Source organism: Cariama cristata, unplaced genomic scaffold (assembly GCF_000690535.1).
Source record: "Cariama cristata isolate BGI_N322 unplaced genomic scaffold, ASM69053v1 scaffold8272, whole genome shotgun sequence".
In the NCBI taxonomy this organism is placed as follows: domain Eukaryota; kingdom Metazoa; phylum Chordata; class Aves; order Cariamiformes; family Cariamidae; genus Cariama; species Cariama cristata.
The window spans coordinates 58,620-69,992 of record NW_009602071.1 but is presented as its reverse complement, the minus strand read 5'-3'; the positions used below and the strand labels follow the sequence as shown (position 1 = coordinate 69,992).

The 11,373-nt window shown below is 40.4% G+C and overlaps 1 protein-coding gene across 1 annotated transcript in view; it reads left to right on the top strand.

Annotated features, from left to right (window-relative positions):
• The window catches only part of LOC104157290 (protein spinster homolog 3-like), a gene marked incomplete at its 5' end in the record, with an annotated part of 24,674 nt that extends 13,575 nt beyond the window's left edge, over positions 1 to 11,099 (top strand). Inside the window, 3 exons of the mRNA XM_009694575.1 lie at positions 283 to 348; positions 7,953 to 8,051; positions 10,834 to 11,099. Coding sequence (XP_009692877.1) covers positions 283 to 348; positions 7,953 to 8,051; positions 10,834 to 11,001 — 333 coding nt within the window. The remainder of the gene's footprint in view (positions 1 to 282; positions 349 to 7,952; positions 8,052 to 10,833) is intronic.
• Between the last annotated feature and the right edge of the window lie 274 nt (positions 11,100 to 11,373).

Below are 11,373 nucleotides of genomic sequence, written 5' to 3'. Positions count from 1 at the left end.
TCAGCAGTTCATTATTTGGGAGGATGGTATATTTTTCTTATTTTGGCTCTTCTGCTGAGGATTTGTGACACAAAGCAACCCACATACCTTCTTGGGTTCCTTTCCCCCCCTTTTAAGATTAAGTTAGTGTTTGTAAGCATAGAGAGAGATGTTTAATTTACAAATAGATGGGTACGTACAACAACTCTTACATAGATAAGCATAGCAGTGAGCCTGCTTTCATCTTCACAATGAAGAAGGTCAATGCAGTGTGTATAGTCACTGCTTTCTTCTTTTTTGCAGATTTTTATTGCATTTGGAGAACTGTTTCTATCTGTAAACTGGGCTGTTGTGACAGACATACTGTTGGTAAGTGCTTGTGAAACTATTTCCTTATTTCAAGTTTTTCAGCTTTTCTGAACATAATACTGTTCATAATCCTGAATCTTGGTGGCCAGAAGGACCTCCGCCTTTCAGGAAGAGATGAATGAACTTTTATGAAGAATACCCTTATTGGTACCCTGCTAACCCTAGGGATGTAATCACGCACCACAATGTACTGCTGTGCAAAGATGCCAGCGACAGTATAGGTGTAGTGGTGCAGTAGTCCAAGCTCACTGTAAGCCCAGAAAGGAGATGTACTGATTTGGATGAAACTCATGCAGGTGGAACTACCTAGTGCTGCTGGTACCTACGCTAGTTTGGATTTTCTGTATAGCTCTGTGTTGTTGGATGTCTGCCAGAAAATGGTCTGCACCAGAAAGAAGGTCACTTTCTGTCTATGACCAGAGATTTTCTCTTTGTGCTGCAAAGGTTTGAAAAGATGCTCCAAATGAGGGAAAAACAACATTCTGTAAACTAAGGTTAGTGAATCCGTACAGTTCATCCTTCTGCACTTATTCCAGAATACAGTGCAGATAAATTCCAGCACTCGCAAGTCAAATTCGTAAGTGGTGCTACACTGCCAAAGCATTAGGCAAGCAGTGATGCTTGTGAGACTCTTGGGGATTCCAGGACTGACACCACAAGCCCAAGGAATAGCAGTGCATTATTTAATTTGAATTCTGTCATCAGTAACTTTCTTTAGAGAGGAGTGATGTGAAAAGCGTACATCTTGTGGCACAGTTAGTCTAGGTATCAATGAGCAGCTAGTTCTTTTTATCATTGCAAAGGCTTTTAGGGTTAGTAACTTTTTAACATACTTGATTTTTTACTCAAAGGAAAAATTTGGCAACCTTTGGTTTATGCAGTAGCTTCACAGACACTAATCAGTGTCTGTGTAAAACATGGGACAGATATTGTTACTATCACTGAACTAACCAGATCATCACAGTCTTATGAAGTAGTTTGTATGAATTTTTTTTTTTAAATCCATAGTATGAACAAGCTGAACATAGTTGACCAGTCAAATAAGCAAGGAAATGGTCTACCTTGTTCATATCTAGTAATCAGACTGCGGAAAGCTGATTTAAGTACCAAAGCCACAGCTATTAAAATGAACGACAATCCTTTTGTTGCTACCCATGGGCATAAGACAAAGCATTTAAATTGACACTATCCTTTTCTACAACGAGTAGAGTACTGCATCACAAATGAGACCCAGACTCTGTACTTTGGAGAATCTTCTTCTGTGGCATCACTGTGTTGCAGAGTGGTGGGTGCGACTGTAATCCAAACATTTCAAGCAGGATACTACCCGAGAGACAGAGATTGTTGAGACAAGTGTGGCACAGGCAAAATGCTGATGCTGTTGGTACTGATAGAAGGCAAAGTAGGGAAATTGTGTAAAGCCATTAGGACAAGTGAGAGAAGACACAAAGGTAAGGGCAAAGCAGAGCAGAAATCTCTGACTGTTTCCCCCCCTCAGGCTAAGGATGGAAAACCAGTAGCTGAAGAGAGCCTAAGCAAGAGTCACATGAGCATTTTCCATTTTATGTAATAGTTTTTCATTCTAAGGGAACTCAAATCTATTTGCAGATTGCTTCTGCAAACTCCACTGTCATAATAAATCTTTCATAGAAGAACCACAGTGAATGCATTAATATGTAACACAACATGCAATGATGCACAATAGCATGTCACAAGAGTTTAGGACGGTAAAGAAAACTTGCAGCCTGTGGCTTATGTGGAACACAGTTGCCTACAAGGCTGTCATCATCGCTTGCTACCACAGGAACTGAAAATTTATAACTGAGGTTGCTGTCACTATGGTCTTAGTTGCTCAGATACACAACTTTCTTGGTATTTGTAACAGCTAACTGAAAACAGGTGGTAGAAAATCTGAGCAGAGGTAAAAGTATTTCTATTACAGTCTTCTGTGTAAAAGGATGAGAAAGCATATAGCCAAATGCTAAGCACCGTCAAGTGACAAAAGGGACTAGCTGTGAAGCACTATAGAACTCTCCTTCCACTGACTTGACCTTGCCTTGTTGACATGGGCCTGTTTATCCTCACACTTCATAACTAGAAAAATCTTTCTTTACATTCTGATTGAGATGATAGAATGAAACAACTTCTATTTCACGGCTCTTCAAGAAAGCACTGCTGATATTGACTATTGCATTATGTTCTCAAGTTAGTTGTTCATGGTACTGCTCTCTACATGTCAGTTTTCTACACTCTGGAGTTTTAGTTAAAAAAAAAAAATGCAGTTAGCATTAGTGAATTGGTTGCTTGCTTAAAACCTCAGCCAGCAGCTGGAGGGTTTTGCTTCCTCTTTGACTCTCAAAGAATGGTCAGAAACAATTATCCTATGAGACAAAAGCTGTAGCCTTGAAGCGGTGAACACATGCAGAAAAACTATCACTGGTCCAAACTGAAATTTTTTATTAGCTTCTATTTCAGCTTATTTTGAAATCACTGGGTTTTTACAACAGAACCAAGTACTATTGCAATTAGCATTCTTGTTACATCAGTTGAGGCACCATTGAAAGATTTTTTTAAAGTTTCTCAATTTACTTTTCTTTGAACTCCTACATCTGCATTTTAATTCTCTCCTCTGTTATTGTTAAAGATGAAGGTGACATCCCTGAGTTAGATACTGTTGATACATGAGGGGGAGAGTAAGGCAGGTGATTGCTGTCAGCTCTTTCCTTCAGTTCCTTTCTGAACCCAAACTGCGAAGTCTGCAAGGAACTGTGCTTTCATTCAGCTCACTCACTCAGGTCTCAGCTTGCTTAGGGAATGCTGCAACACATTGCAGCCTGCAGGAAGTCTATTGGGAGCATCACTGCCATACCCTGCATCCTTGTAAATCCAGAAGAGGAGGAAGTTCTTGTCTCCCAAGTGACTGACACCCCTCATTCGTATTTATTTTAGAAATTTTTGGGTTTAGGTACAGGCAATATTGCATCAACTGGCAATAAGTGGAAAGATAAAATTTTGGCAGAGCAGAGCTCTGTAGTGGTATGTTCCTCCTGAGAGTAGACATTCAGTGTATTACCATGAATGTGCTTTGGGTAGAATCTGTTGAATTCTAAATGTTACTAACTGTTTTATCAGAAAAATGATGGAATTCAGCTGACTTTGTGGATGTCTGCTCATTCAGTGGCAATCTTATTTGGGAGTTGTGTGTCACCCTTCTGAAAACCCATGGGTTCAGTATATTACTGCTATTACATTGACTGAAGGGTGCCATAGATAATGATAGTAATTTCTCTTTTTGCTTTGTTTTCTGTGTGAACTGGTAGGATTTCTGATAATGTGGTTGGATTTGCTAATACATGTTCTTATTTTGCCATGAAAATGACTTTTCTTTCTTCCCACATGGCACTACTAGCCAGACAATGTAGCTAGGAATTCATTTATCTTGCAACCTGTGGAGCTGAAGACAAAGGAAGATGCTGGGTGAATGATAAGGACTTTCTTCTTTTGTGACTAATACATCAACATGCATTGCGTGTAGCAACCTTTGTGCCTCTTATTCAGCTGTAAACATGAAGGTATCTACTGTACAACCACAGCCATAATGTGCAAATGGAGAAGTGTTGTAGCTGCCTTGCTTACAATATACTGGCTTACTGGGAGGCTGTACACGGAGTGTCTCTTATGAAATACGTTTGCTATCTGTGAGTTAATGGGACTCTGTCTTTTAGGATTTTGGCAGCTAATAGTGTAGGAGATGCTGGAACTGGAAACTAATATGGGTTTTGGGAAGGCTACCAACATGTCCCCGTCTTTGTTTGGAAGTGCCCTGGGAGGTATAGAAGCGTATACCAGCCTGTCTGTTCCATCTGCTTTTTTAGCTGACAGCTCTGTCACATAGTCTGCAGGAGCATCTCTAAAACCTCCAGAGACAGCACAACAGGGTTTGCAAACTACATCTGTTTGGGGCACCCTGCTTACCTGTCAAGGCATCTGGACTGGGATCTCCTAGGAGATGACAGTGTGTAGGATGTCATCTGCATTGCTGACATGGGGTGGGTAACTGGGCAGTCCCTGTGGACGGGCAGGATGCCATGGTTATTTCAAAGTCCCTGTGTGTGGGAGTGTTTGGTTTCTTCTTTTCCTAGTGAATCCTACAGTGCCTCGAGCTCTTGCCTATGGTTTCCATTGCACAGAGGAACCTGAATAATAGCACAGGCAGAGTTTGTATGAGCCTTGTAACTACAGGAAATGTCCTAGCCTTCTCTTCCATTTTTCTTGTTACAGCTTTGTTCCATGTTTCTCTTGTAGTTACAGATATGGGATATTGAGGAAACGTGGTAAGGAAGTGGTGCAGACCACTGAGAGAGCAGAAGTGCATTTATCTTTTCTCATGCCTGCAATGCACACAGTATATTAAGTGCATCATAATATTTGATTTGTATTTCTCAAACACAGCCTGTCATTATCAATAAAAGAAAAGAAAGCTGAATCTAGGAGAGATTAAATGATATCCTTGGAGAGCCAAGAACTGACAGTCTCCAGTCTAGTACAGTCTGTCATAGCAAGGTCTACTTCCCAAGCTCAGAGTTTTCCACTGTAGTTTCTTTCTCTTTCTGTACAAGAGCCTGTGCCCAAAGTGCAGATGCTCAACTGGTACTCCAGGCAGGTTCTGAGAGAAAATGAGACTGGAGTGGACTGCATGCCCTCAGTCTGGGCCAAAGTGTGCCACGACCACAGCAAGGAGGAGCTGTTGGACTGTTCCTTCACCCCACGGACGACAAGGATTTCAGCTTGCAGATCAGCCAGTCTCACATGACTGTTCTTATACTGACAGGGGACTGGATGCAGTGTGATGGCAACATGACAATAAAGTGGTTTTCTGTAACTCTGAAGAGATCTCCAAGACATCCCTGTTTTAATATTTATTATTGTTGAAGCACTCTATGTGCATATTCCTAATGAAAAATAAATGTTCCATCCATGGTTAGAAATATCTAGTTTGGAGAGGCTAGGAATGGAAAGGGATACAAGCTAGCCGTATGCGTACAAAGGAAGGAAGGAGGTTGTGTCTTTTAATTAAACTGCACTGTATAGAGTACTCTTCCTGGCTGCAAAGATGCTGTTTTAAGATGTTGTGTGATTTGTGTATTCATGTTTGTGGCCATTTCTGGCTAAGAGGGGCACTGCCAATATGTGGACTGGTTCTTTACTGAAACTGGTTGCAATATGGGGTAAGCAGAACCAAAAGGCTCCTGCTCAATGGAATGAGTTATATGAGCTCTTGAGAAGCTCCTGCTCTGAACAGAGGAAATTTCCCTGTAGTAAAAAGGACGTCACTGCTCATTGCTGTGGTTCTGGCGTTCCAGGTGGGTGTAAGGCACATTACTGCACAGAAAACCCTGGCTACAAGAAAGGTTTACAAGGCAGAGATTAGAGGACAGATAGCCAAGTTGGCTATAATTTTTGCTAATTGTGCTGCGGGAAATCTGTCTATTTTCTTTCTCATTTTAGATTAAAAGCTCTGTTAAATCTAAATGGGATTCGGAGCCTCACTTCCTAAGGAAACAAGACTTACTACAGTCTGTGTCTGCTTTCTCTTGAAGTTTTGAAACTGTGAATTTCAACCAAGTTTGATAAAGAGTTAGACACCTTAGGAAGACTCAAGTTCATACAAGCCTTGTGAAAATATGTGACCTTGCTGAGAAAAATTGCTCAAATTGGCACCCCCTGGAAGAGCTGCGTTTTAGGCAAAGACTCTGCAGCACGTACAGCTTGTCAAACATGAGAAAAAATGGTAGAAATACGTTTGAGAGAGAGAGACATACAGCATGAAAACTATAGCAATGGAAAAAGTTTGGCATGGTACTTAAACTACCAGATGTAAATTGTGCATTATTCTATGAATGGGTTTTTATCAAAATAATGTTTTTTAGGTGTTTCAATTCTGTATGTGCTCCAGTCTTCATACCACGAATGTATGTCATGCTAGCTCCTGCAAATGGGGGGCTGCAAGAGGGAAAGGAACGCAGTGCTACGAAATCCTCTGTCAATCCACCCCTGAATGCAAACCTTTACATTAATATAGCTTATTGTCCTTCCTGTTTCTGCATCTGTGCTATGGATTTGTAGTTTCAGTATAGTTAAAATGCTGTAACTTACTGGTGTGTATAGGTCGTGACTGCATATGGCACTGCAGTATTTTTTGCTTTCATTCTCACAACAGTAATTAACCTTGGGGTCTTGCACAACGTTGCTTCCTTACCTGCCAATTTTAATGTCCATTAATGCAGTTCCACTCACTCGAAAGATATGGCATTAAAGTTGCTACTGTGATATAGCTACATCTTGGTGGTAGGTAAATATTTTTTTTATCTAATATTCTGACACCTCTTTAAACACAAAGAATGATAATAAAACTCTAAGTTAAATGTGAGATGAGGATCTTTTTTTCTTCTAAACCCAACTAGCCATGTGTGTTAGTGTTTCCATGAAGGCAGCTATAAAGCCACAATATAAAGCCACCAGTCACCCTTTTAATTAGTGTTTGAGACACCCTACGTGACATTCAGATCAGTTTCCAAAAAAATCAAGTTGGGGAATAGCGGACTGGGAAAATATTAAGCATTTTGTCTCTGATATGAGCAGGTGGTTGGAAAACAAAGGTATGAAGGTTTAAAATTGCTTCTGTCTCATCCTGACTGTGAATGCTTTTTGCGTAAATGTATTATTGAACGAGAGAGACACAAATTATATAGAATCATACTGTACTTCTTCAGGCACACTTATTCTTCAGTAGCACAGACATAAAGCGCTTATTACCCCCAAATGACTATATTTAATTTAAAAAAATAGTTCTAATCTATGTGATGCTTTGCTGTGTTCTGGATGTGCACCACATCTTCTTCTCTAACTTGTTATTTAAACTGTGTGCACTCAAAAGCATAATAATTTTGAGGTATTGTTACTGGAGTAGCTATATCTCAGGTGATACCCAGTTACAAGCAGCAAACTTCTGCCCTCAAATCTGTCATCAAAGCACCATCAGCCATCTTCTGGTCTGACAGGTTGGGTCCCCTTCCTCTGTCTTCACGCGGTCTGCAAGGTCTCAGCTGACATCCTTTATAGCCATGGCAGCTACTTCAGGTTCCAGGTACTCCAGTTTGCCCCCAGCAGTCTAGACCATCCCTGCTGACACAGTGTCATAAGAGGTTTTTTCTCAGAGGCTGTCAGTGCTGAATCTCCTTATTAGTAAATCAGTATGACTGCAAGGCTTACTGGCTGCAGGTTTCCGTTAGTTGCATGGCCAAGTGAATCTGTACAAGCTGCTGTGAGTCTACGAATGGAGGCAGGGTAGTAATTTTTTCCCTACTTTATTGTCATTCCCCCTTGTGTGTTGCTTTCTTGAATGTTTTGTTCCTCAACAAAACATCCAGTGTGCTCTTTTGCTCAGAATAACTTCTCTGTCTCCAAACTTGTAAATAGTGTTTGAATATGAAATATATAAAAATGAATATATTCCTCTCTCTAGGATGTTATATAAGTACTTGGCCACTGATGAGATTCACTCTGTTAATATTCGTTCTCTTGTGGGTTGTGTTTTGTTTCAGTATGTTGTGACACCAAGACGGCAGTCTACAGCTATTGCTCTGCAGATTTTGGTGAGCCATTTGCTGGGAGATGCAGGCAGCCCATATCTCATTGGGATTGTAAGTCAATTCTCTGCTTATTGAGCTTTCCTTAGCATAAAACTTTTAGAAACCGACAGACAGACACTCACAGTATTGTAGGCACTTCCTGGTCCAAAACTAGAAATTACTTAAATTGGTGGCCTTGATACTAGAATACAGAGACATTTTTCTAAACAATTTTACTTGAGTGAAACTTCTGGTCCTGTGACACTGCAGGTATGTCGAATATAATCCTATACCTATAGGTATGAGTCGTTCCATGCAGTGTGTAGAAATGTATTTTGATTTTAAATTTGTAAACTCATAAATTTTTGAAGGTGTACATTTTTGCAAAGACAGTGACATGGGTATTGTACTTGGGTTTAAGTACTTTCTGCTAAGTTTGTGAGGAGCTTCATGGAAATTAATCAAATAGCATAAAACCTAAGACTCTTCATTCAAATCTTGAAGTTTGAAATCTTGCAATTAGTCAGTGGTCTTTTGAAGATCAGAACAAGAGTGACTGCAATGGTTGCCTTTTGACGCTACTTGGCATTCAAAGCTCTGGTTACAAATTACCTTAACCTTGGATTCCGGTGTTGCTTGAGACCTGATTTCTTTGCCCTTCCTAGATTTACTTGATCTTAGGTGCTTCTGGACAAAACAGCCTAGTACTGTTTTCTCCTTGCAGTTCATTTGGTTTAGTTCCAGTGGATGGTATCTGTCAGTGTTGTTTCCTTCCTTCATTGTTTTTGATTTAAGACACGGTAATTCTCCACACAGTAGCTAACCGATCACTCACCTTGATTTTTCTGCTTTACTGGACATGGGAGAGAGAGTGAGTAGTTGTTGTTGTTGTTTTAAAGTTTTGTTTACATGGAAGTTTATTTTAAGAAGTTCACCTCAGGAATATCTGTTCTTTCTTTGTCACATGCTAACAGTGTTAGGGTTAGACAGGGCCAGACAGAAATGCCCCAGTAAGCTGTGCCTGCAGGCATAGCTGCTGCTGTTCCAGCCAGACAGGAGATCCCCCTTGTCCTCAACTGGGTGAAAACTGGAGTCTCAACTGTGTGATCTGTCTGGCAGAGAAGAGAGCCCTCTCTCACTGAGAGTTTCCTTCTGCTGGCTCTCTTTTTTTAGCAAATGAAGAGCCCACTTTGCTCATTGGTGTGTATTGGGAGACTATTGCCCTCGCACTGATTTGGCTGTATGCATGGGGGAACATAATAACCGACACCCCTGTCTCATGAAAAATGGGTGAAATGATACGCAAAAATAGGAGATATCTTAAAAGCTGAAATATGTCTTGTGCATTCTCTCTTTGACACTTCTATTGATTTATGCTTCTTGCCTGAAAGATTGAAATGTTTGTATCCCTTAGCCGCTGTTCTTTGCCATATTTAAGGCACCGGCTTCCTGCTGGACGTGCTGCTGCATCCTGCTAGTAACTGTGTGCAGAATATTTCTTACGCAGTACCTTGCACACAGTTGCCTTAAATAGCAGCTAACTAAAAAGTGTGAAGACAAAAAAAGCTCATCCAGATGAGATTAACCTCAGGTAACCTTGCAACTTTGCAAAGAACAGAGACAATAAGTCCAGGAATAAAACTGCTTGATGCCCAAGTGGGGTCCTATCCAAGGAGCACAACATTGTCTTCTGGAACGCTTCTGTGAACCAACATATCAATGCTGCCTGTGTCTGCTGTTGATTAAACACCGAATCTTCGGCATTCATGTCTTGCTATTGTTTACTAACCTGCTTCAGCTAACCCTTTAGCTTAAAAACTCGCTGGAGAGTCAGGGAATAGTCTTTTTCAGAGCCTGTTTTTCTTCCCTCTGTGCTCCAGAGATTTTCTTACTAAGCATTTTTAAATTAAATGCATTAGGGTTGTATTTTGGCCATTATGCTTGCTGTAGTCCCTAGGTGCCCATTTAGAGTTGATCTTGCCTTTATCTGCCTAAACTGTCATAAATAATCATACTAAACCCAGCAAAGGTTGCAGTCTCATATTTGTGTAGTTCAAGTCACATAACGTATTCTAACCATCAAGAACAAAGTGGGAATAAAAATTACTGCATTCAACATTCATCTTTTTGTTTATGCTAAGAAGAGGTTTTAAGTTCCTGAGCTAAGTGTTGAATCTTATTTTCTTGAAATCAGCTTTTCTTTCTGTCTACAAAAATAAAATTCATGTGTATAATTTATAGCTTTTACAACCTCATACTCCAACCAGTGCAAAAAGCAGCTGCCTGGTATCTTCTTCTTCTCAGTTCCTCATGATGTCACTCCCTGACTCCTCAAACGCATTTTGGCTCAAAAGCAGACTCCACTCATCTCAAATTAGTTTCCAGCTCTTGCCTTTTTAGTGAGTGTTGCTTGTGTCTGTACTGATGCTAACCCCCTGTTTCTATCCATTTGTTGCTGATTAGCGAGGTGTAAAGTTATCGAATAACATCAAGAATTGATAAAGGTCATTGCCACATGTCTGTCCTGTGCTAGCTATCTGGAGATGGGTTAGAAGATGGTAAAATGAGTTAATGTTTACCAAACATTATAAACATTGGTTGCAGTATTTCCTACTCCTGTGACTGGAGGCGCTGAAGGTATAAAAGAACATGACAGTCCTTGACCAAATGGAAGCTGGACAGCAGTGAAGTACAGGTGTATTGGATACTGGGTTTGACAAACTTTGGTAGCAGGCTTTTCCTCCTGGTCTGCCTAATTTTATTCTTTTCAAGGACCACACTGTAACCAGTCTGTTTAAAGCAAGAGAGGTGATGATGTTACCCCAGATTAATGACAGCCTTATTCACTCCCTAGATCTCCAATGCTATCCAGGCCAAGAACGCTCACTCATTCCAGTGGAGTTTCTGGAGCATGCAGTACAGCTTTATCCTGTGTGCTTTTGTTGGTGTCTTTGGAGGAGGTTTTTTCCTCCTGACATCTTTCTACATTGAGGAAGATCGTAAAGAAGCGGAGAGGCTTTGAGGTTTCTATATATCTTTATAACTTTTAAACCTGTATCTGATTGCTTTCCTGTTAGTACACTAGCCATGATATCGGCTCTGTAAAGTTAAAACACAAATGTCTGCATTATGTTAATACCCCATTAGTTTCATTAAAAAAAAAAAAATCCCAGCAAAGTCTCAGATTAAACAAACCTCCCATATTGAGCAAAAACAGACTGCAGAACACACAAGGACCAGGGAAGTGCTATTAGTGACATCTTCAAAATGCTGCAGTATATGGAGGTCATAAAATAGCTTTCCTGTAATGCACCATTACAGACATCATGGAAGGTGCAGTTCTTTTTCTACTCTGGTCTTTCTGAGCCCAGTAGAACCAGTCCTAGCTCTCTGT